General features: G+C 38.4%; 3 protein-coding genes across 4 annotated transcripts; 2 read left to right on the top strand and 1 right to left on the bottom strand.

Annotated features, from left to right (window-relative positions):
* Nucleotides 1–973: 973 nt before the first annotated feature.
* On the top strand, nucleotides 974–25,815 carry LOC132283880 (pentatricopeptide repeat-containing protein At1g77360, mitochondrial-like). Of its 2 annotated transcripts, none has more exons than XM_059785916.1 (2): nucleotides 974–2,628; nucleotides 24,652–24,971. In XM_059785916.1, exon 1 carries the CDS (start codon nucleotides 1,087–1,089, stop codon nucleotides 2,626–2,628), a length of 1,542 nt encoding a protein of 513 aa, XP_059641899.1. In that variant the 5' UTR covers nucleotides 974–1,086; the 3' UTR covers nucleotides 24,652–24,971. The 2 variants fall into 2 exon arrangements, with proteins under 2 accessions (XP_059641899.1, XP_059641898.1); XM_059785915.1 differs by lacking the exon at nucleotides 24,652–24,971 and adding an exon at nucleotides 25,000–25,815 and having other exon boundaries at nucleotides 975–2,628.
* On the bottom strand, nucleotides 3,229–4,247 carry LOC132282150 (peroxidase 47-like). Its single transcript, XM_059783772.1, has 2 exons — nucleotides 4,176–4,247; nucleotides 3,229–3,522 (listed from the first exon to the last, which is right to left on the bottom strand). Exons 1-2 carry the CDS (start codon nucleotides 4,245–4,247, stop codon nucleotides 3,229–3,231), a joined length of 366 nt encoding a protein of 121 aa, XP_059639755.1.
* LOC132282151 (large ribosomal subunit protein uL2cz/uL2cy-like) lies at nucleotides 7,267–11,312 on the top strand. The gene is made up of 2 exons (XM_059783773.1): nucleotides 7,267–7,384; nucleotides 8,043–11,312. Exons 1-2 carry the CDS (start codon nucleotides 7,267–7,269, stop codon nucleotides 8,585–8,587), a joined length of 663 nt encoding a protein of 220 aa, XP_059639756.1. The 3' UTR covers nucleotides 8,588–11,312.

A 25,815-nucleotide genomic window follows, 5' to 3' on the forward strand; every position in this document is an offset into this window, starting at 1 on the left:
GATTTGTATTCGTGGATGATCAGTTGTAACAGAATAGTTTTATTTATCAATGGAAATATTTATTCTGAGGTTTCAATTATTAGATTGTCATTTTAGTTTTCATTTCTGCAAATTTTATTTATCTCTTTTGGTTTTAATTGTATTCTGTATTCGATTATTGCTAATTGGTTTGATATCCTCGGATAATCGGGCGTGGGCCTGGCCAATTCGCATCCGAAGATCCAGGGGTACCATAATTATCATCCTTAATTTTGATGAATAAGTACAATAGTACTATTAATTATATAAATTTTAATATTCTTTGATTAATTTTGCATGTCTGCCACATTAAAAGAGAGATGGTAAGTGGGAAACATTTTGGCATCCCATCTAATCAAAGATGGGCCTCTTATCATCATTTAAAGCCCAATGATAATTTTAAAAGGCCCACACAAAATTACAACACTTGTTGTACACAATTAGAGTTGGTTTAGGATAATTTGTTATCAACTTGGAGATCCAATTTTACAATTAGAGTCGGTTTTTGGTTGAACTAACCCAAACTTAATTGAAGTTTGGTTTGGACTAAGTTATCAACAACTTGAGCCCAATCCCATCAAATTTTTATGTATTTATAATTGTAAGTGTATATATAATTGTGATCAGAATTTTTCTTCTTATTTTTCTTATAAATCTTGAATATCATATATTAATAATAATTTAGAAAATTAATTTCTTAATTTATTTTCATAATTTCTTATACAATTACATTTAGTTTAAAGAATCTTTACATGTATGTTTAACTAAACCCGAAGCTATCTCAAATTAATCCTATTCCTATAATCTACACCCAGATTGATTTAAAAATAAGTTGCAGTCGAGTTAAAAGAGTTTGGGTTGGATTGGGCTACATTAGAGCCTGCCCAACCCACCGTACCCGTAATCCAAGCCCAAGAACCGAACTACTGGAGTGGGGACTGGGGACAACCGATAAGAATTCTGTGCCCTCTCCATCCAAATCTAGGGTTTCTGATCCTTCACTAAAAATTCTCCGAACAAGCCCTTTCTTTTTTTAGGGTTTTTCTGCGTTTCATCAAGAAATAAATCATGGGCAAGAATAATACGCGTTCTAACTTCTTAGATTCTCCACCGTCATCGTTAAGGAACGACCACATGAAGAAGCCCCGACCTTCATCAACCTCAAACCCTCCAACAACACATTCAGCTCAAAATCAGAAGCAACAACAACAACAAAAGGGTAAGCGTCCAATCTTCCCTTCATATCTAGACACACCTAATTTGCCACCCAAAGTTAAATTACTCTGTGAAATCATATCCAACACTCATTCTTTGGGCATCGAGGAAGTTCTTGAAAAAACTGGCATTAGGGTTTATCAACAAGATGTTGAAGAGGTCCTGAAACTGTCCTACGGGTTCCCTGGCCCCGCCGTGAAGTTCTTCAAGTGGTCCGGATTTCAACTCAATGACCAGCATAGTCCCTATGCTTGGAACTTGGTTGTTGATTTGTTGGGCAAGAATGGTTTGTTCGACCCTATGTGGGATGCCATTAAGTCGATGAGGAAGGAAGGTTTGCTTTCTTTGGCTACATTTGCATCTGTTTTCGGTAGTTATGTGAGTGCCGATCGTGTTCCGGAAGCTATCATGACATTTGAGGTTATGGGTCAATATGGTTGTCCACCAGACATTGTGGCATTGAATTCTCTACTTAGCGCGATTTGTAGGAATGGGAAGACATCAAAAGCAATGGAATTTATGAGTGTTGCCAAGTATAAGATTTTTCCGGACGCAGACTCATATGCAATTTTGTTAGAGGGGTGGGAGAATGAAGGGGATGTAGATGGTGCTAGAAAAACCTTTCAAGAAATGGTGGTTGAGATCGGGTGGAACCCTTTGAATGTGCCTGCTTATGATTCGTTTATGATTACTTTGCTTAAGGATCCCAATGGTGGTATGAGTGAAGCTATGAAGTTCTTCCAAACAATGACTGACAGGAGGTGTTATCCGGGGATGAAATTCTTTAAGATTGCTCTTGAGAACTGTGTGAAGAAAGGTGATGCAAGGTTTGCTGAGTTGCTTTGGGGTTCAATGGTTGGGAAGAATGATTTTCGACCCAATACCGAGATGTATAATTCAATGCTTGTTTTACATTGTTATCCTAAGGAGCCTGATGCTGCTGAAAAGTTGTTGGACGAGATGGTTAGTTATGGTGCTTTCCCGGATTCTCAAACTTATAATGTGTTGTTTCAGTTCTTGGTTAAGAATAGGAGGTTAAGGGAGGCTTCACCATTATTTATGGAGATGATTAAAAATGAGTGTGTCCCAAGCCACTCAAATTGTGGATCAGCAGTGAGGATATACATGGAAAATAAAGACCCGTATATCGCGATAAAAATTTGGAAATGCATGATTGAGAATTATGATTCGGACTTGGAGGAAACTGGGAATTTGTTAGTTCTGGGGCTTCGTGATATAAATAGAGTCCCGGAAGCTGTTAAGTATGCTGAGGATATGATTGATCGAGGCATCAAGTTGAAGTCTTCCACTTTGGCAAAGTTGAAACAAAGCTTGTCTGTAGAAAAGAAGCCTTTTGTCTATGATGAACTTTTGAGAAAGTGGAAAACTCGATAGGTATGTTTGAGCTTGTCTAAATTATATTCTCAATTGAGATTTGTGTTTATGTTTGTTGTCTCTTCTATGCTCCTCGTGTATATCCTGTCAGTCCTTTTTCCCCTTTTATTTTATTTTTTTCTCTCTAGAGAACAATTTGTATATATTTGTTAAATGGGCATCTAGGATACTAATTACTTATAGATTCATTAGTGCTAAGGAACAAATAGGTTCATTTTTATCATTTTCTTGCCCGTAGGTTTAAATGCACTTTAACAACCCTCTAGAATCCTTATAGTGCATATACACATCTGATGTTCACCAAACCCCCTCAAGTTTAAAAACCCTGCAAATAAGGACCTCCTGACTCATTAAACTCATTCAAAGACCTAAATACCCTTACAACAACATTTCTTACAATTTCTTTTTATATAAAAAATGGTCCAAATGGGAAATGACCAAATTGGACATTGTCCATGTGAAGACTTGAGATTGAAGTATTAAATAGAAATGCAAAATTAGGGTTAAATATATGTATAGTTTTTTCAGTTATGAGGTTTACCTAGTAAAGTAACAAGGTCTGCTAATTCAAGATTGATAGTTTGGAAAGCTTTTGAAGCATCAGCAATAGAAAAAGAAGGCCAGGAATGTGAACATCACTGATACTGGAAATAGTCCCATCTCGCCGCGACGCCGCCCAATTGGAAGAGCATAAACTGATCCTCCAGCAAAGGCAACACTGTCCCGGGTTGCCAATGCCAGTATATCTGCACAAGAAACAACCCCTTTCATTGCTTCCAACTCTGATTTAATCTCGTCGATCACTTCAAATCCTCTCAAAGTTAAATTAGGAGGAGCCTCTTTCTCCGCCACATTCTCGTCTGTGCTGTCTATAAGAACAGAAGCATCACAATCCTGCAGTGAGACGAATCCCCAAAAATTTCAACCTCTAACAAGCATATATTGTAAGTGACTCGAAATATATTGACATGAAAATAAAAGGTGTACTAGCTCAGGCAATTAATTCAGCTAGATAACACATTTTAACATAAAATTACAAGTAATTCAATGAGACCAAGTAATTCAACTGGAAAATTACAACGTCAAAGCATATATTGGAAATGACTCGAAATAAATTGACATGAAAATAGAAAGTGGTACTAGCTAGGCAAGTAATTGTACTAGATAATTAACATATTTTAACAGTGTCATACTAAAACATGACAGTGTTTGTGTGTGTGGAAATTATGGACTAACTCTAAGGAAACAGTAATGAAGATGTAATCGAAGTATGCCAGCAGGTAGTGATGGATTGTTGGTAAAATGCTTATGTGCTATTCTCTTTTCTTTTTCTTTTTTATAAGTAATATATGCATTAGAAAAGGCTTTCAAAAGGGGAACGCATCCCTCAAAAGCTACATAAGGCCAAATTGGGTTTTAGGGAGAAATTGTAATTCCATGGAGGAGATTATTGATCTTTTGGACTCCTTGAGAGTCTTCACTTTCAGTTCTGCTTGAGCTCATAATTTTTTTTTAAAAATGCGACTCTAGAGATTGACCTGTCTTACTTGCAAAGCCAGTACAAGTACTACCAGACAAGCTAAGAGCAAAGCTTCCATTTGAGAAGGTTCTGCTCTCATCTTGTCGAATGGAATGCAACTATATGATTCCTAGGTTTTTATATCACACATTGGATTCTTTAGAAAGTTGTAAAAAATTATGTGATTCCTTGGTTCTTATATCTATGTTAATTTTTCGAACTTTCATGGTCTGAAATTTATATCACATGAATTGCGTTGAGGGTAGTGTGACAATTACAAAAACAGTCCTCAAATATTTGATCATTGGTTTCTACTTTCTAGTTTCAAAGTTTGTCATGAAATTTTCATAATAAAGGGAGGTTGGATTTGGAAATGGCTGTGATCTAGCTTTATTAAGTTACTAATTCTGCATTAAACGTCATAATAAACAGGTCAGCCAACTAGAGCCCCCCTACCAGATTAAATATCTGTATGGTCTAAAGAAGTCAGAGCTCAGCTAAGCAGTGTGACTAGGAACTAACATTTAGAAACCATAAAATTATGAAAACTACATGTCTATATATGGTTGATTCTATTTCGTCCTTTTATTGTAAACTATCCTACTTAGGAACAATCTTGTGTAATTCGTTGAATCACTAGACTTTTTTCTTCTTTTCTTTTTCTTAGTTGGTACTCACACATACATGCCTCTATTGAGGCTCGAACCCCTGACCTCCCTTTGGGAAGTAAGGGTCTGGTACCGCTAGGCCACTGGCCTGTTGGTAATCAATTGACTTTGTATAGCACTTTTTTTAATACTTCAATATACATATATCAGTCACTGGTTTTCAGAATTTTTAATACCCTTACTGTCGTAAAGGGCGAAGAGAGAGAGAGAGAGAGAGCTGGAGGAGAGAGAGAGAGAGAGATGGGTTAAATATATATAAGAAACCAGTAAGGCGTAGTTTCGGAATGTTAAAGGGAAAAAACGCAATAATACATTTACTTTATGTCACCAAAAAGGGGTTTTAGAAAGATGGGGGGGGGGGGGGGGGGGGTTCAGCTCAGTTTTAAAAGTAGGGCCGCATCGTGCGCATCGCGTATACTACAGGGGTGTTAAGTGCACTTAACCCCATATTAGTATTGAACTGTTTGACTTTGCTTCCAATACTTTGTGCCATTTATTTTGTCGTGTGGAACAAAGATAAACTTTTATACTATGTCGTATGTACAGTGAATGATTTATTTTAAGAAACAATACTTTTATGCAGAAGCAATTTTTCATACTTGTATTGATGAAAATACTGTTTCTATGATCTTTTTGAATGCTTTGTTATGAGTGAAAATTGATGTTAAAATTGCTTAAATCGGAAGGTGTGCCTCAAAAAGACATTTAAATCGAAATGTTCAGTATAAATGTTCGCAAGACAATGTACATTGAATGCGACTTTGGCAAGACAAAGATACAATGACAATCAATCATTCTGTCATCTTAAACATAAGTGAATGACTGACAAGCATGTCAACCATGTACAATACCAGGAAATATGGATTAGTAAAAAGAACATGTACAATTGTCTAAATTTGACTGCTTATGCTTTGTGGGGAGAGAGAGAGAGAGAGAGAGAGAGAGAGAGAGAGAGTTTTCCAAGAAAAAGTAATCATGTATAAGTTATATTCTAAGAGATGCTTTGTCATGGCTGAACTGAATTCATAAGTACAAACCTTGGGGTAAAATTTTCCGTCTAGCGTGTGATCATAAAAACTTGAAGAATCCTAGTTATTCAATCTGGTCTCGATCTTTAATATTCGGTCACAAATGTGTGGTTAATCCCTGCTGATCTAGTTTTACATTTTGTCCACTGAATACGCCAACAGTTTGTGACACAATCCCAGCAAAAGGGATCATGGAGACAACTAAATGTAAATTTGGAAAACTATGGCAAGATAACTAATCCCTCCTCTAATTTTTGGTATAATTAGGAAGCAAAGGCATGACTTGTTGTCAAGGAATTCGCTTTAGGGATGTTCACAGGCAAAAATAACCACCACTGGATTGTTCTTTTAGATGGTTTAGGTGGTTACTTTGAAGAAAGTGACTTATGGAAGATACTTGACACAAAATTTCTTGGTAATTCCTTCATGTCGTCCTCCTGATCTATCATTATACCTGAAGAAGTAGAAAGAATTACCATCCCCATACCACCTAAAATTCTTGGAAAGGAACTTGGTTCAACTTTGGAATGAAGATTTAAGGCAATAATTTCCTGCACTTAAAATACACAATGCATCCATCGTGGACGGACCTCCTTCAGGCAACAACAACCTGCCATGCAGCCATTCTTAATTCCATATCCTATCAGATACTCTGGCATGGCTGAGCTGAATTCATAAGTACAAACCTCCTGGTGAAATTTTCATCTGGTGTGTGATCATAGAAACTTGAAGACTCCTAGTTATTCAATCTGGTCTCGATCTTTAATCTTCAATCACAAATATTAATCCCTGCTGATCTAGTTTTACAATTTGTCCACTGAATTCACCATCAGGCAGAGATGTCAACACCAAGGAACCAAATCACAATGGATTGAAGCCCTTTTTTATTTTTTATTTTTATTTATTTTTATTTTTATTTTATTTTTTTTCCCCAATTAATGAGATTCTATCTCTTGGAGCCCAGAATTTAAGTACGAAGTAAACAAACCGCGCGTAAAGTGCAGATGTCCAATTCCATGGCCATGGGAATGGGTGGGCCGGGCAGAATGACCACCAGAGATCAGATCGGCCCGAAGAGCTCCTGACCTGGCTCTTCAATCAATGATCTATTTTTCAAAACATAGCATTAAGGGTGATGGAGAAAAACTCGTGATTGGTGTGGAGGGGAGGATCTGTTCATGATATAGTTCAATAAAGAATCTTCTCATTTCCTTACTTCTTTGTTCTTTCTAATTCATTCACTTCAAGACTGGTTCTGAACGCCACGTAACATCATCTTCAACCAACCTCCGCCGTACGTCCCTTTTGGTCCGGCCACTAAAGAACTGCTTGTACACTAAATAGCTGCTTATATACACTTACTAAAAGACCGACTTTCATTCATTAGGCCAGTGTGAAACTAAGAAAGAGAGATGTGCCTAAGATGGGGGAGGCGCCGAGCAGTCCTCAACTGTACAAGCAAGCCGATTGGCTCAATCATTCTCTTATTGTGCTGGCAGGCCTGGGGTCCTTCATCAAAGGGTCGAGGAATATGAGCAAGGGTAAAGGATTCATCACTTGCTGGACTTTCAGGGAGTAATTGGAGGGGTTGTTCAGGGGTTGGGAGATTGTCGTTTCTATATTTCTGTTGGCTTTACCTTTTTAAAAAACTATGCATGTATGTAGTTCAAGTCTCCACTGAATAAAGTTCTTCTCTCAAGCCCTTATCAATGAACCTACGAAATCCTTCAAATTGTATCTGAATAATGTTTGTGACACAATCCCTGCAAGAGGGATAATGCGGACAACTGAATGTAAATTTGGAAAAATATGGCGAGGTTTGGTTTGGGGATGTTCACACCCAAAAATAACCACCACTGGAATGTTCATTTAAATGGTTTAGGTCTTTGGAGACGCATGGCTTATTTGGAAGGTACTTAACACAAAATTTCTTGGTTATTCCTTCTTGTCGGCCTCTTGATATGTCATTATACCAAAGAAGTAGAAAGAATTAGCATCCGCATATCACCTAAAATTCATGGAAAGGACCTTGGTTCAACTTGGAATGAAGATTTAAGGCAATAATTTCTTGCCCTTAAAATACACGAAGCATCCATCGTTGAAGACCTAGGATGTAGAAGATCATCACATGAGTGATTTGGTAGATTTGGATTCCTATATATCCACTTGTGTGGTACTTCATTATACGATATATTTAAGATCCATCTGTACAGATATCATCATCTACGTCCAGAAAGCCGTATACTTTGGAAGAAGCTTGTATAGTTTGGGAAGGGGTTTTTATTGATCAAAAAGAAGAATCTACTTCAACCGATTTGCCTTTAGGCAGGGTTATACATAACATAGAAATCACACTTGGAAAGGGTGGACAATTAGCTAGAGTAGCAGGTGCTATAGCGAAACTGATTGCAAAAGAGGAGAAATCGGCCACATTAAAATTACCTTTTGGGGAAGTCCGTTTGATATCTAAAAACTGCTCAGCAACAATCGGACAAGTTGGAAATGTTGGGGTGAACCAGAAAAGTTTGGGTAGAGCCGGATCTAAATGTTGGCTAGGTAAGCCTCCTGTAGTAAGAGGAGTGATTATGAACCTTGTAGACCATCCCCATGGGTGTGATGAAGGGAGTGCCCCAGTTGGTAGAAAAAAACCCACAACCCCTCGGGGTTATCCTGCACTTGGAAGAAGAAGTAGAAAAAGGAATAAATATAGTGATAATTTGATTCTTCGTCGCCGTAGTAAATAGGAGAGAAAATGGAATTTATTTCTTTGTTAAAAAAAAAAAAAAAAAAAAAAAAAAAGTGGAGTAAGCTGTGACACTTTCACTAAAATAAAACTCTTTTATAGCAAATCATTTATTAAAAAAAAAGAGAGGTTAAAATCACAAAACCCCCCTATAGTTTCAAAACTATACATAAAACTCCCAATAGAATCAAATAGGTCCCTCAACTAACAAAACCGATCATTTTACCCCAAACCCGTGATTGACCCGTTAATTGGATTGCGAAATGACAAATTTGACCTTAGTATTTAATAATTAAATTAAAATTTAAAAATCATTTTTGTAAGTGACTATTTTACCCTTTCATTATTTAGTCCAAATTAACGTATAGCTTATATACTTATATCCACATATATATATATATATCAATACTCAGATTCCACCCACTCAACTACGTCATTTTGTCACCAAACAGGCAAACATTTTCCTTCCTCATTGATTTCAGGCACAACTTATATACATATATCCACACACACACACACATATATATATATATCAATACTCAGATTCCACCTTATTCTTCTTAAAATAGAATCTTGTGGCTGTATATATCAATAATCAGACTCCACCCAGACCACCCACCGACTGATGTGAAGCTCGCCGTGGGCAAATGAAGCAAGATTGTCGGCAAAGAAGAGGTGACAACTAGAAATGCCGAACAGGGTGAGGGTTGTTTTGACGATGGTTAAGATAAGAGAGGATCCCGGCGATGATGGCTTCACTATTCCGGCAAGGTGAAGTATTGTTCACTATATTGCAAGTATGTTCTGACACCAATCCTGGAGTTAGTCTTCGTTTTCTGGCAAGTGAATACCACCATGGACGCGTACAACTCGGACTGCAAGCGGAGCGCAGAGATGCTGTTTGATAACTAGATCGGAGATACAGTCTGCTCTGAGTGCGGTCTGCTCCTCAACGCACTCCATCCTCCGAGTGCGGTCTACTCCTCAATTCGCACTCCATCTACGATTCCTCGCCTCTGAACACAGAACCATCACCAACGAATCCAGTGACGACTTGGTTCTTGTCGAAGGACCCCACCAACTCTCTTCTCACCGACGGTGATCTCTCCACCTTCTTTTAGAACTTCGAAACCAAACCTTTCTTCAATTTCATACTTTTTTTGCTCCAAAATCTTTTCCGGTGTATAGGGTATTTGAAGGTCTCTTCTAGGTTTTGTTAATAATCTTCTTGGGTCTTGTAATATTATTATTATTATATATATATATATACACTGTATATATCATGATTATATGGGCGGCCTTTAAATTTTTGTCAGCAACCCAGCGGCGAAGAAACCCTCTTCCAATCATTGTTTTCGCCGCCATTGCTGTTGTCTAACCCTGATCTATCTTCAGGGATATTTTTGTAACTTAAAATAATTTTTAGTGTTTAATATAATATTAGAAGTCAAGGTCAAATTTGACATTTCACCGTCTAATTAATGGGTCGATTGCGGGTTTGGGGTAAAATGATGGGTTTTGTTAGTTGAGGGACATATTTAATTCTATTAGGGGTTTTATGTACAGTTTTGAAAGCATAGGGGGGTTTTGTGATTTTAGCCCAAAAAAAAAAATTGATTAGCTTAACACAAAAGTGGAAAAAGTAATAATAGTAACTTGGTCCCGAGCATCTACCATTATACCTACTACAATGATCGGGCATATTATTGCTATACATAATGGCAGGGAACATTTGCCTATTTATATAACAGATCGTATGGTTGGACACAAATTAGGAAAATTTGCGCCTACTTTAAATTTCCGAGGACATGCAAATAGCGATTAATAAAATTAATATAAATGCTTATCGTTCATTAGTAAGAGGAAAATTTATGCTAAGGAAGAAAAAAGTAAGAGTATACACCTTCGGTCGATATATGTCTATGTTTGCTCACAAAGTGCGAAGAGTAATACGTGGACGTTCATATGAAGAAACACATATGATGCTAGAACTCATGCCTTATCGAGCATGTTATCCCATTTTTAAATTGGTTTATTCTGCAGCAACAAATGCCACTTACAGTCTAGGTTCCAATGAAACAAATTTAGTCATTAATAAAGCTGAAGTCAACAAGGGTACTACCGTTAAGAAATTAAAACCTAGAGCTCGAGGCCGTAGTTATCTAATAAAAAGACCTACTTGCTATGAAGCACCGACACTTGGGAATGGGCTGTCGTACCAGTGTCGGACACGTGTCCGAGGCTCCAACACATGTCTAACACCTCTGTAGAGGTGTCATATTTTTTAATCTGTTTTTTCATGCCGGACACGGCGAAGGACACAGCGGCGATACGCATAGGACACGAGTTCAAATTTTTTGTCAAAGAAAAAAAAGGATAAAGAGATATATACATGTATATGGTTGTGTGTATTCATAGAAAGACAGATTGAGGGAGAGAGATGAAGGAGATAGAAAGTCCAGGAGAAGAGAGAACTTGCATTTTCAGACTCTTGGCCGATGAAAAGCTTCGAAAATAGGTTGCTTTTTTGCTATCAATTCCTGTTAGAAGCATATGCTTCCCCTCTGTCGTCTCGTTCCCTAAAGTTAACCATGTAAAAAAAGGTAATAAAAACCTTAGGGAAGAAAGAAGTGATAAGATTGCAATCTTATCTTTTAGAACCGGTTATAAGAATAATAATTTTACTTTTAGTTACAAATATGTACCTCCTATTTTTTGTTTATATTTTCAAGGTGTTTGGGCTTATATTTTTTAAGAGAATAATGGCCTAAAAGTTATGTTTATTAAATATAAATTAGAAATTGAGTAAAAATAATATATATATATATATATATATATATATATATATATATATATTATTTTATTGCCTTATCCTTGCCGTGTCCGTGTCCTGTTTTTTTGAAATTTGCCATATCGCCGTATCCGTATCTGTGTCGTAATGTACCCGTGTCCGTGTTCGTGCTTCATAGCCTACTTGTCAAATAACTATTGTAATAACAGATATATCCTTAGTTGAATATGTAGAGATAGACTATCTCAATGATTTCAAAAAAAAAAACCTAAATGGAAAATAAGTTGATAGATATGACGTATAATGATATATAGTAGTGAGGGAGTGTGGGACAAAAATAAATCCACTTGGTATAACCCAAGGTCACCATTCCCTTTGGTTTGCACAACCAACAAATTATTCTGAGGTCTCCAAGAAGATAAAAAAAATACGGGATTGTATTAAGAATTATGTACAAAAAAAATATGCGAATATCCTCCTGTGTCAAGGGAATTGCACGTATTGAGATTCAAAAAAGAGTCGATCTGATCGAGGTCATAACTATATGGGATTCCGAAAGTTATTAATAGTGTTAGAATGTTTATGTATATATATATTTATGTTGGGTCATTATGTAATTACCCATAGTTGTTAGGATAATTGTGTAATTAGGTAACCTTGTATAATTAGGTTATTTGTTTTCTTTTATATAAGCCACTGTAGGCTTAAGGGTTAATGAGATATACAATATACACAGTCTTGCTCTCTCTCTCTCTCTCTCTCTCTCATGATTTTGAACATGGTATCAGAGCTACACGATCATGGGTGTGAAAGTCTGTAATTGGGTTGTTCTTGTATAAGATCGGAATCGCGATTGTGGTGTTGGTGTCTTTGCCGGCAGCTCCTCATTTGTCGTCATCGGCAGCTCCTCATCCACCATCGTCAGATCTGCAGCCTTGTTCATTGTCGTCTCTGCCTTGTTCGTCGTCGCCGGCAGCTCGTCTTTGGTTGTCAGCGAGCTCGCCAACATCTGCTGTCTCGATTTGCAGTGGCAAGGTTCCTCGATTCGCGTTTTTTGGCCGGAAGTTACAGCAGTCGCTGCTTATTAATTCGGTCGTTGCGTGTGATTGGGTTGTCGTAGCCTCTGCTGCATTGTTCACCAGCATCCGTGAAGGTGTGAAGAAGAAGAACCGTGTTTGGCTACATGGTTATGTTATTCTAACCCTGGTTTACTAAAACCGGGATAGCTATTCCAACCCTGGTTTACTAAAATCAGGATAGCTAGATCCGGCCCGTTTGACCAGATCCGGCCAGAATACAATTTCTGCGGTTTTTTTTTTCCAGGTTCGTTTTTTTTTTTTTTTTTGGTTCTTCTCCATGGCTACCAGTTCCGATCTGTTATCCTCTGCCTCCTTCAATCCTCCCATGACTTCAATTAAGCTCAATGGCAAAAATTACATCTTATGTGCCAAGTCAGTAGCCATTTTCCTGAAAGCCAAAGGCTTTGGCTCTCATTTGGTTAAGGATAAACCTAAGGACAGTGATGCTGATTTCAATTCATGGGAACAAAAGGATGCTCAAATCATTTCTTTAATGCTGAATTGTATTGAACCTCATATTAGCTCCAACTTATTGTATTTGGACACTGCCAAGGAGATATGGACCAAACTCCAACAGTTATATTCAGGTACTGGCAATATAACCAGAATTCATGAGGTGTGCAGGCAATTCTTTGACCTCCAGCAAGGTACTCACAGTCTAGAAGAATATCTCTCACGGGCAATGGGACTTTGTGAAGAAATGAACTTGTATCAACCCATCACCTCTGATGTGAAGAGTATGCAACAACAACGTGAGGATTTTAATGTTGTTCGGGTTCTCACCGGGTTGTCACCAGAGTATGAACCTGTTCGAGCACAGATTTTGGGTAGCCCTGCACTTCCCTCTCTTCTTGATATGTTATCACAACTCCAGCGTGCTACTTTATCAAGTGGCACTTCAGGGGGTTCTTCAAGTGGTGTCACTGCTCCTCCTAGCAGTGAACTTTCTGCCTTAGTTGTGAATCAGGGTGGCTTTCAGTCTTCCCGTGGCGGTGGCGGTCGTTTTACTCGTGGTCGTAGTCATAGCAGAGGTCGAGACTCGAAACTGTGCAGTCACTGCGGTCTTACTAATCATACTGTCAATTACTGTTGGAATCTTCATGGGAAACTGCAACCTTCTTCCTATGCACATCAAGTTAATTCTAATGACAGGGATTCTTCTGCCACACCCCCTGCTCCACACGTGTCTGTTGAGCCTGCTATGGTTACGATTCCCCGCGATGAATATGCTTAGTTTCTGTCTCAACAACGGCCTTCCACCTCATCTTCCATGGTTTCCTTTGCCCAATCAGGTAGTGTCCCTGCATGTCTCTTGTCCTCTCGTCAAAGTCCCTGGATTCTTGACTGTAGTGTATCCGATCACATGACTGGTAGTTCTCATCTCTTATCTGATTTTCAATCTATTCCTTCCTTTCAAAGTGTTACTCTTGCTAATGGCTTATCCACTACAGTTTTGGGTTTGGGAACTGTTCATCTCACCTCTTCTATGTCCCTTTCCTCTGTGTTATATGTTCCTCAATTCCCTTTTAATTTGTTGTCCATTAGTAAAATTACTAAATCTCTTAACTGCTCCGTTACATTTTATCCCACATGTTGTATTTTTCAGGATCTCAAGACGAAGAAGAAGATTGGTATGAGACATGAAGTAGGTGGCTTGTATTACTTCGATCTTGCACCATCTCCCACGGCTCTTCAATCATCTTTGTCTTCTTTCCAGTGGTACTGTCGTCTCGGCCGCCCATCCTTCTCAGTTTTGCAGCATCAAGTCCCCAGTCTTAGTTGTGTTGAGTCCATGTGTTGTGAAGCATGTCAGCTTAGTAAGCATTGTCGTATATCTTTCAAACTGAGAGCTAGTAATCGTGTTGCAGTCATTTTCAGTTAGTTCATTCGGATGTATGGGGACCAATAAAGCATATTTCTATTAATGGATTTCGTTATTTTGTGACTTTTGTGGATGATCATTCTCGTATGACTTGGTTGTTTTTAATGAAAAATCGTTCTGAGTTGTTCTCTATTTTTCAAATCTTTTGCAAAGAAATAAAAACTCAATTTGGGTGTTCCATTAAAATTTTACGTTCTGACAATGCCAAAGAATATTTCTCAGACCCTTTTGAGACTTATTTCCATGCTAAAGGCATCATTCATCAATCCTCTTGTACTTATACTCCTCAACAAAACGGAGTAGCCGAACGTAAAAATCGTCATCTCCTGGAAGTCTGTCGTGCCCTTTTATTTCATATGCATGTTCCCAAACGTTTTTGGAGTGATGTTGTTCTTACGGCATGTCATCATTTATCGGATGCCCTCGTCAGTGTTATAAGGTCAATCTCCTCATTCTGTTCTATTTTCCGACTCTGCATCGTTTAATCTTTACTCCTAGGGTCTTTGGCTGTGTGTGTTATGTCCATAACCTTGGACCCGGTCTTGATAAACTCGACCCTCTTGCCACTAAGTGTGTTTTTCTTGGCTATTCTCGCACTCAGAAGGGTTATCGTTGGTATAGTCCTCATTTTCAACGCTATTTTACTAGTGCTGATGTCTCCTTTTCTGAGTCTCTTCCATATTTTTTTGATTCTACTACTCCTCTCTATATTACTCCTGAGCCACCTCTGCCAATGGTTCCCTCTCTGTTTCCTGCTTCCGCACGTCCTCGCTCCGTTGTCCCATTGCATGTATACTCGACTTCCTCAACCGCCGACTTCGCTCCTTCCATCTCCTTCAGAGTCTTCGGATCGACGCCTTTGCCTGATGATTTACCTATTGCTCTCCGTAAAGGTATTCGGTCGTGCGTTACTGCACATCCCATTTCTAACTTTGTCTCCTACCATCATATTTCATCCTCTTTATCTTGTTTTTTATCCAAAGTGTACTACTACTTTTGTTCCTAAGACTTTGCAGGATGCTCTCTCTGATTCGGGTTGGCACGAAGACATGGTAGATGAAATGGATGCCCTTCACAGTAATCAAACATGGGATCTTGTTCCCTTACCTTCGGGCTCCAAAACGGTTGGTTGTAAGTGGGTTTACACAGTTAAATACCTTCATGATAGGTCTATTGAGCGGTTGAAGGCTCGTCTAGTGGCAAAAGGGTACACTCAGACTTATAGTGTTGATTATGATGAGACTTTTTCCCCTGTTGCTAAGATTTCTTCTATTCGGGTACTTATTTTCATTGCTGCCAATTGTATCTGGCCGTCGTTTCAATTGGATGTCAAAAATGCCTTCTTACATGGTGACTTGGTTGAAGAAGTTTATATGGAGCAACCACCTGGGTTTGTTGCTCAGGGGGCATATCGTCACACTTTTTGTCGCCTTAAAAAAGCCCTGTATGGATTGAAACAATCTCCACGGGCTTGGTTTGGAAAATTCTCTGAGGCGGCATTAGAATTTGGCCTTAACAAATGCCAGACCGATCATTCGGTATTTCACTTGTGCACTAAAGCTGGCTTCATTTTTCTTGTGGTGTATGTAGATGATATTGTGATCACAGGTGATGATTCTGAAGACATTACTAAGTTGAAGTTGTTTCTGCAAAATCGATTCCACACTAAAGACTTGGGTAAACTTAGGTACTTCTTGGGTATTGAAGTTGCTAGATCCAAGAAAGGTATAAGTTTATCTCAACGCAAATATGTGTTGGACTTGCTAGAAGAAACGGGTATGTTAGGTGGTCGTCCGGTTGATGCTTCTATGGATTTAAATATAAAACTTATGTTTGATGAGGGTGATCTATTTAATGACCCGGCCAGATTTCGTCGCCTTGTTGGGAAATTAATTTATCTCACTATCACTCGACCTGATATTTCATATGCAATTAGTGTTGTAAGTCAGTTCATGGGAGCTCCTAGAATGCCACATTGGATTGCTGTTCTTCGAATTATCTGATATCTCAAGCAAGCTCCAGGTTTTGGGTTACTACACAAATCAAATGGTCATCTCAAGGTGGAAGGTTTTACAGATGCTGACTGGGCTGGCTCTCCTTCAGATAGGAGATCTACTACAAGCTACTGTAAATTTGTAGGAGGAAATCTTGTTACATGGAAAAGTAAAAAGCAAACGGTGGTAGCTGTGCTGAAGTTAAGTATGGGGCAATGGCCCATACCACTAGTGAGTTGACATGGATACAACATTTTCTAAAAGAACTTGGGTTAACAGTTGAAGCTCCTACTCAATTGTTCTGTGATAATCAAGCAGCTCTTCACATTGCATCGAATCCTGTGTTTCATGAGAGGACCAAACATATTGAGGTTGATTGTCACTTCATTCGGGAAAAAATATTAAGTGGGAGCATTTCTACTCCATTTGTGAAGTCTGAAGATCAACTAGCTGATATGTTTACCAAAGCATTGGGTCATAACCGGTTAAGGACTATCTGTTCTAAGCTGAAATTATTTGATATATATTCTCCCGCTTGAGGGAGAGTGTTAGAATGTTTATATATATATATATTTATGTTAGGTCATTATGTAATTACCCATAGTTGTTAGGATCATTGTGTAATTAGGTTATTTGTTTTCCTTTATATAAGCCACTGTAGGCTTAAGGGTTAATGAGATATACAATACACACAGTCTCTCTCTCTCTCTTGATTTTGAACAAATAGAAAGCCGGCCGCGAGGAATCGAAGAATTATAGATGAATCCACAAAACGAATTTAATTGTGTGAACTGAAAACTTAACATTGCTATCACAAGAATTGCAAAACCTTATGGAAACCCCAACATTCTTGCGGAATTTATAGACGGACAATTAAAGAATAGAGTTTCATTTCGCAAAGCAATGAAAAAGGCTATTGAATTAACTGAACAAGAATATACAAAGGGGATTCAAGTACAAATTGCAGAGCGTATCAGCAGAAAAGAAATTGCACATGTCGAATGGAATGTAGGGTTCCGCTACAAACCATTCGAGCCAAAATTGATTATTATTCTTATACAGCTCGAACTATCCATCGGGTATTGGGCATTAAAATTTGGATATTTATAGACAAGGAATAATAAAACGTTCCTTGTCTTTCCCTTCTATCCGCTAATAGAACAAAAAATGATAAACTCGTCCATTCTTTTTCTGTTCAATGAGAACAAAAATGAGTAATTCGAATTCTTAATTCTACAAGGTTGAATAAAAAAAATTCAATTGACCATTTGATATAATTGCTATGCTTAGTGTGTGACTCGTTAATTTTTTTTCGGGTTAGGATTAAAAAAACAAAAAAGAAGACCAGCACGTGGTATGAACTAATAACCAACTCATCACTTTGCATTATCTGGATCTAAAGAACCAGTCAAGATATGATATATCAATCATATCATTGTAGCAACTGAATCTCTTTTGCATAAACAAAATCAAAATCAATCTGATTCTAAGTTGTGAAGCGAAATATTGAAGAAGGATGTGGATCAATGGAAGGGCGAGAGAAAAAGAATATCAACGATATATGATTCCAATATGTAAGGGCAATGAATTATCTCATAAAAGGCAGTGTAATAAAGCATCAATACTGATTCATCCATAATTAAATGAAATTGTTCATAGAACAAAAAATTCAAGAGCCTTTAGCCAATAAAGACCGAGAAAATTGACTCAAGAAAAATTTATTTAAGAGCTCCATTGAAGAATTCAGACCTAACCATTAAGCAAGAGGCGATGGGAACGATGGAACCTATGAATGCAGAAGATTCTACTGAAACCGAATCCTAATGATTCAGCGGGCGGGATGGCGGAGCGAATGGAGAACCAATTCATATATTCTAAGAAGTCATGAGCTAACCCTACAACTGAAATAGATATTGAAAGAGTAAATATTCGCCCGTGAAAACTTTATTTTCTTAGATTGCTAAATTTTGGGAAATTCAATACGATAAGGGACAAAAAATAATAATAATAATAATAGAAGAAGAAGAAGAAGAAGATTTGCTATAGCCCTATAAAAAACAATATTATATATAATAGAAATATATCTTTAATATGTTTAGTTATATATCCAAATAAGATATACAAATTACTAATAAATTAAACGAAATTTCAATGTATCCCACGATTCAATGTATTATTCATTAAATATTAAATACATGTATATCTTCAATTCTATTAGGCTACAACCACCTGCCATGCAGCCATTCTTGATGTTCTCTTTTAGGCCACAGTGGCACTTTACTTGTTGGGTACTTGTAGCTTTGTAGGGTAACCTTTTATTTTTTCTACTTCCTTTACATATTATTAACCCTTCCTATTTTAATGATCTAACTTTCTGGAACTCGTGCTATTTACTTTTCTTGTACCTTTTGTTGTAGTCATTTAGTTTCCTTAGACCTGTAGTTGTAGCCATTAACATTTTCGAGTATTATTAGTGTTAGCTTTTCAATTTCAAGTTTTCAACAAAAGAGGATTGTACTTATAAGTGCTGTATTCCTTCATTTCTTTTCCATGTTTGTGGTTAATTTTTTGTCATTTGTTTTAAATTGTTAAAAGTTATTCATTGAGGCGAAAGGACCTGGCCAGCTAAGAGGCCAATTAGCCGAGCACCTATTCAGACAAGAAAGTTTAAGATGCATACAGAGGTAGAACATATTTAGAGACTCCTGTGAAGGCGTCATGTTTATTTCCATGGTTTCTGTTAGAATGTTTTGAGTCATTATGTAGTTACATGTAGTTGGTAGGGTCATTGTGTAATTAGCCGAGTCTTGTATCTTTATATAAGCCACTGTAGGCTTTAGGGTTTAATATATGAAATACACAATTCTGTAGCCACCACGATTTCTCTCTCTCTTATCAGTTTGAATATGGTATCAGAGCAGTACGAAACAATGGGAAACTAAGATTGTGGTCGTGATTGCATCTGTGTTGTTCTTTTACAAATTGAAATCGAGATCGAAGTCGATTCTGTTCTTCGCTGAAGGTTTGGCCGTCGTTCTGTTCAGAGCCGGAGGTTTGAAGCTGTCGTTGTGTTCAGCGCTTCTTGTCTGTTGTTCTCAGATCTGAAGCCCTTCGTTTTGTTGGCCAAGGCTGCCTTGGCTGTCGCAAGTTGCCGAGGTTCCATCATCGCAAACCATCTCTGCTCGGTTGTTAGATCACTGCTTGTGTTGGGTTGCCGTCACCGCTGCAAGGGCTAGGGTGTGTACTAGCCTTGATTCTCCATTGCAAACCTCGGGTGCTGGAGTTTATTGTCGGTGGCAGAGTTTTGGTTCTTGCCGGCGTTGATTGTGAAGGAGAATGGTGGTGTTTTGCTGCAAGCGTGAAGTTATCCCAACCTTGGTTTACTAAAATCGGAATAGCAGAGAACTGGTTTTGATTTGGCCTGTTTGCCCAGATCCAAACCGGGTGTCCAAAGCTGGCCCGTTTGACCAGATTCGGCCCGTTTAACGAAATTCAGATTCAGTTTTTTTTTTTTTTCCAGGTTCGATTTTTTTTTCTCTCTTTCCTTCTCCATGGCTGCCAGTTCAGACCTGCTTTCTTCTGCTTCTTTCAATCCTCCAATGACTTCGGTCAAGCTCAATGGCAAGAACTATGTTTTATGGGCCAAGTCAGTAGCTATTTTTCTGAAAGCCAAAGGCTTTAGCTCTCATTTGGTTAAGGATAAGCCTAAAGACAGTGATGCAGATTTCAGTTCATGGGAACAAAGAGATGCTCAGATCATTTCCTTAATGCTGAATTGTATTGAACCCAATATCAACTCCAACTTGTTGTATTTAGATACTGCCAAGGAGATATGGAACCGCCTCCAACAACTATATTCAGGTACTGGTAATATCACCAGAATTTATGAGGTGTGCAGACAATTTTTTGACCTCCGGCAAGGTACTCACAGTCTAGCAAAGTACTTCTCACAGTCAATGGGAATTTGTGAAGAAATGAACTTGTATCAGCCCATCACCTCTGACGTGAAGAGCATGCAACAACAACGTGAGGATTTTAATATTGTTCGGTTTCTCATGGGGGTGTCACCAGAATATGAATCTGTTCATGCACAGATTTTGGGTAACCCTGCATTTTCCTTTCTTCCTGATATGTTCTCCAGACTCCAGTGTGCTACTCTATCTAGTGGCGCTTCCGGGAGTGCTTCAAGTGGTGTCACTGCTCCTCCTAGCAGTGAATGTTCTGCATTAATTGTGAACTAGGGTGGTTATCAGTCTTCTCGTGGCAGTGGCGGTCGTTTTACCCGTGGAAGTGGTCGTGGCAAAGGCAGAGACTCAAAACTCTGCACTCACTGCGGTCTTACTAATCACACGATCAATTACTGTTTGGGATCTTCATGGGAAACCGCCACCTTCTTCATATGCACATCAAGTAACCTCTAATGAAGGGGATTCTTCTTTCTCTGCGACACCAAATGCTCCACAAGTGGTTGTTGAGCCTGTTATGGTCACCATGACAATTTCCCGCGATGAGTATGCTCAGTTTATGTCAACAACGGCCTTCCACCTCATCTTCCATGGTTTCCTTTGCCCAATCAGGTAGTGCACCTGCATGTCTCTTATCCTCTCGTCAGAGTCCCTGGATTCTTGACTCTAGCGCATCCGATCGCATGACTGGTAGTTCTCATCTCTTATCTGATTTTCAGTCTATTCTTTCCTCTCACAGTGTTACTCTTGCTAATGGCTCCTCCACTAAAGTTTTGGGTGTGGGAACCACCCATCTCACCTCTTCTATGTCCTTTTCCTCTGTATTTTATATTCCTCAATTCCCTTTTAATTTGACGTCCATTAGTCAAATTACTAAATCTCTTAATTGCTCCGTTACATTTTATCCCTCATGTTGTATTTTTCGGGATCTCAAGACGATGAAGAAGATTGGTACGGGACATGAAGTAGGTGGCTTGTATTACTTTGATCTTGCACCATCTCCCACGGCTCTTCAATCATATTTGTCTCCTTCCCAGGGGCACTGTCGTCTCGACCACCCTTCATTATCAGTTTTGCAGCGTTAAGTCCCGAGTCTTAGTCGTGTTGAGTCCATGCCTTGTGAAGCATGTCAGCTTAGTAAGCATTGTCGTGTATCTTTCAAACCGAGAGCTACCAATCGTGTTGCTAGTCCTTTTCAATTAATTCATTCAGATGTATGGGCCCAATAAAACATATTTTTATTAATGAATTTAGTTATTTTGTGACTTTTGTGGATGATCATTCTCGTTTGACTTGGTTGTTTTTAATGAAACATCGTTCCGAATTATTCTCTATTTTTCAAATATTTCGCAAAGAAATAAAATCTCAATTTGGATGTTCCATTAAAGTTTTACGTTCTGACAATGCCAAAGAATATTTCTCGGACCCTTTTGAGACTTATTTTCATGCTAAAGGCATCATTCATCAATCATCTTTTACTTATACTCCTCAACAAAACGGAGTAGCTGAACGTAAAAATCGTCATCTCCTGGAAGTATGTCGTGCCCTTTTATTCCATATGCATGTTCCCAAACGTTTTTGGAGTGATGTTGTTCTTACGGCCTGTCATCTTATTAATCGGATGCCTTCGTTGGTGTTACAAGGAAAATCTCCTCATTCTGTTCTATTTCCGAACTCCGCATCGTTTAATCTTACTCCTCGGGTCTTTAGATATGTGTGTTATGTCCATAACCTTGGGCCCGGTCTTGACAAACTCGACCCTCGTGCCACTAAGTGTGTTTTTCTTGGGTATTCTCGCACTCAGAAGGGTTATCGTTGCTACAGTCCTCATTTTCAGCGCTATTTCACTAGTGTTGTTGTCTCCTTTTCTGAGTCTCTCCCATATTTTTCTGATTCTACTACCCCTCTCGATATTACTCTTGAGCCACCTATGCCAACTGTTCCCTCTCTATTTCCTGCTCCCACACCTCCTCGCTCCGTTGTCCCCTTGCAGGTTTATACACGACTACCTACTTCGCTCCCTCCATCTCCTTCAGAGTCTTCGGATCCGGCGCCATCTACTTTGCCTGATGATTTGCCTATTGCTCTCCGTAAGGGTACTCGGTTGTGTGTTACTGCACATCCCATTTCTAACTTTGTCTCCTACCATAATGTTTCATCCTCTTTATCTTGTTTTTTATCCAAAATGTCTGCTACTTTTGTTCCCGACTTTGCAGGATGCTCTTTCTAATTCGGATTGGCGCAAAGCCATGGTGATGAAATGGATGCCCTTCACCATAATCAGACTTGGGATCTTGTTCCCTTACCTCCGGGCTCCAAAACGGTTGGTTGTAAGTGGGTTTACACTGTTAAATACCTTCACTATGGGTCTATTGAGCGGTTGAAGGCTCGTCTCGTAACAAAAAGGTGCACTCAGACTTATGGTATTGACTACGATGAGACCTTTTCTCCTGTTGCTAAGATTTCTTCTATTCGGGTACTTATTTCCATTACTGCCAATTGTAACGGCCGTTGTTTCAATTGGATGTCAAAAATGCCTTCTTGCATGGTGACTTGGTTGAAGAAGTTTATATGGAGCAACCACTTGGGTTTGTTACTCAAAGGGAGTATCGTCACACTGTTTGTCGCCTTAAAAAGGCCCTGTATGGATTGAAATAATCTCCACGGGCTTGGTTTGGAAAATTCTCTGAGGCGGCATTAGAATTTGGTCTTAATAGATGCTAGACCGATCATTCGGTATTTCACCAGCGCACTAAAGCTAGCTTCGTTTTTCTTGTGGTGTATGTAGATGATATTGTGATCACGGGTGATGATTCTGAAGGCATTGCTAAGTTAAAGTTGTTTCTGCAAAATCGATTCCACACTAAAGACTTGGGTAAACTTAGGTATTTCTTGGGTATTAAAGTTGATAAATCCAAGAAGGGTATAAATTTGTCTCAACGCAAATATGTGTTGGACTTATTAGAAGAAACAGGTATGTTGGGTGGCCGTCCAGTTGATGTTCCTATGGATTCAAATACAAAACTTGTGTCTGATGAAGGTGATTTATTTAATGACCTGGATAGATTTCATCGCCTTGTTGGGAAGTTAATTTTTCTCACTATCACTCGACCTGATATTTCATATGCAGTTAGTGTTGTAAGTCAATTCATGGAAGCTCCTAGAATGCCACATTGGATTGTTGTTCGTCGGATTATCTGATATCTCAAGCAAGCTCCAGGTTTTGGATTACTATATAAATCAAATGGTCATCTCAGGGTGGAAGGTTTTACAGATGCTGACTGGGCTGGTTCTCCTTCAGACATGAGATCTACTACAGGCTGCTACACATTTGTAGGAGGAAATCTTGTTACATGAAGAAGTAAAAAGCAAACGGTGGTAACTCGATCTAGTGCTGAAACTGAGTACAGGGCAATGGCCCATACCACTAGTGAGTTGACATGGATACAACATTTTCTAAAAGAACTTGGGTTGACAGTTGAAACTCCTACTCCATTGTTCTGTAATAATCAAGCAGCTATTCACATTGCATCAAATCATGTGTTTCATGAGAGGACCAAACATATTAAAGTTGATTGTCACTTCATTCGAGAAAAAATATTAAGTGGGAGCATCTCTACTCCATTTGTGAAGTCTGAAGATCAATTAGCTGATATGTTTACCAAAGCATTGGGTCATAATCGGTTAAGGACTATCTGTTCCAAGTTGGGATTATTTGATATATACTCTCCAGCTTGAGGAGAAGTGTTAGAATGTTTTGGGTCATTACGTAATTACATATAGTTGGTAGGATCATTGTGTAATTAGCTGAGTCTTGTATCTTTGTAGAAGCCACTGTAGGCTTAAGGGTTTAATATATGAAATACACAATTCTGTAGCCACCATGATCTCTCTCTCTCTCTCTCTCTCATCAGTTTGAACAATTTCTAACGTCCTTTCAATTTTAAAATGAAATTCTAACTTTATCTTAATATTCTGTGCTATTGAAGCTAAAATCACAAGGCAAGTAGCAAAATAGATGGAATAAGTACATGATAGGATTCTAATATAGCATTTCTATCCGCGGAATTGATCATGCAATGTGGTATCCATTTGTTGCAAGCAATGAATATGTGCCATTGTTCAAAGTTTTTTTTTTTTTTTTTTTTTTTTTTTTTGGTGTAATTTGAGTTTCTATCCATAGTTTACAGTATGCTTTTGTGAGATTTATTTCTTATCTGTGTTTGACAGTTGAATGTCATTGTGTATAATCATCAATCTTCGTGTTTGCCCATTTCAACCGTTGTGATGTGTTCTTTTGATTCTCTGTGTGGCCATTATGTTGTTATGATTCAAAAGGCTTAAGCTGTCACAGGTTCAAGCCAACAATAACAGATTTAAGCCTCGGATCTTCTCCGGCTAATTTATATCAGTGCCAGCTAGCTTGAGCTTCTCAAGTCAAAAGCTTGGGTTTCACACGTCTACCATTTTTGCAAGTATCAAATTGCAGAATGATTATGTATAAACTATAAAGTGCTGAGGTGCAGGAGACCTTTGTTGAATAAGTTCTGTCGCTTTCCAGTGAACTGATGTAGCAGACCTTGATGTCCCATAACTTATTCCTAAATTTTTTTCTCCACAGTTTGTGACTTTGCTATATGACTTTCTCATTATGGAGATAATCCAGAAACATCTAAAGACCTATTTATATATACAAATGCAGGATTACATGATTTGGTAGGAAGTAGAAAACGTCAGCTTATGCTATCAAGGCCGTATGATATTCCTTCCAAGCAAGAGAATAGTTGGGATGGAGATGAAGAAAAGTGAGAGCATACTGCAACCAATGCGTCATGACTTGAATGAGTGGAATCAAGAATATCGGCACTTGACAATGTCTCAGGAGCAGACCAAAAGAAGGATGAAGGGTTAAAAGTTAAGAAAGCTCTTGGTGAAGATACTTTTTATTAAAGTTTTGGGAAGAGATGAGGTTGTATTTTTTTGGTGTCAAATTTTGAGTTAGCTGTATGGCGTACAATTTGAATGCAGTTAATGACAGTTTGATAAAGAAAATTAGAAATGCAGCTTCTGATTTCTGGAGGTTCTACATTTTAGCAACAACAACAATAGCTTCCACATTATTCAGAAATAGAGGTTCAGTTACAAGTAGCCCCAGGAATCAAATGGATGGCATGATGTTGCGTGTGTTTCAAGCTCGGACAGATGATGCTTTCTTAAGACTAAGGTCGGCTGGCAGGCCATTCTGCAAATGAACCTGGTACTCGAGCTTGGATATTATTTAATGAATTGAGACCAGTGGAATCCTTAACCCCATCTCATTATTTAGGCTTTTGTTTTAATACATCTTTGAGAAAAAAGGTAAAGCTAGGTAAAAAGGATTTTGTTTACATTGTTTCATCAAAGTTCATAAGTTGGTTGCCTGTTCCTGTGTATGACCTACCCCCCAGTTCTCCAAATATAGTGGCATAATGTGTGGGTGTGGCCCTTTGGGTTGGTTGAATGTTTGTTTTGCCTCAAA

The sequence above is a fragment of the Cornus florida genome, unplaced genomic scaffold (genome assembly GCF_030987335.1).
Source record: "Cornus florida cultivar Cherokee Brave unplaced genomic scaffold, ASM3098733v1 CherokeeBrave_3.0.0_Hap2_Chr11, whole genome shotgun sequence".
NCBI lineage: Eukaryota > Viridiplantae > Streptophyta > Magnoliopsida > Cornales > Cornaceae > Cornus > Cornus florida.

What these genes read in the sequence shown, in the direction of transcription:
- LOC132283880 (XM_059785916.1), top strand. Translation starts at nt 1,087, where the DNA reads ATGGGCAAGAATAATACGCGTTCTAACTTCTTAGATTCTCCACCGTCA.
- LOC132282150 (XM_059783772.1), bottom strand. Translation starts at nt 4,247, where the DNA reads ATGAGAGCAGAACCTTCTCAAATGGAAGCTTTGCTCTTAGCTTGTCTG. An exon ending in TACTTGTACTGGCTTTGCAA is followed by an intron (nt 3,523 to 4,175) that starts GTAAGACAGGTC and finishes GTCTCACTGCAG; the next exon opens with GATTGTGATGCTTCTGTTCT.
- LOC132282151 (XM_059783773.1), top strand. Translation starts at nt 7,267, where the DNA reads ATGGGGGAGGCGCCGAGCAGTCCTCAACTGTACAAGCAAGCCGATTGG. An exon ending in GTCGAGGAATATGAGCAAGG is followed by an intron (nt 7,385 to 8,042) that starts GTAAAGGATTCA and finishes GATATATTTAAG; the next exon opens with ATCCATCTGTACAGATATCA.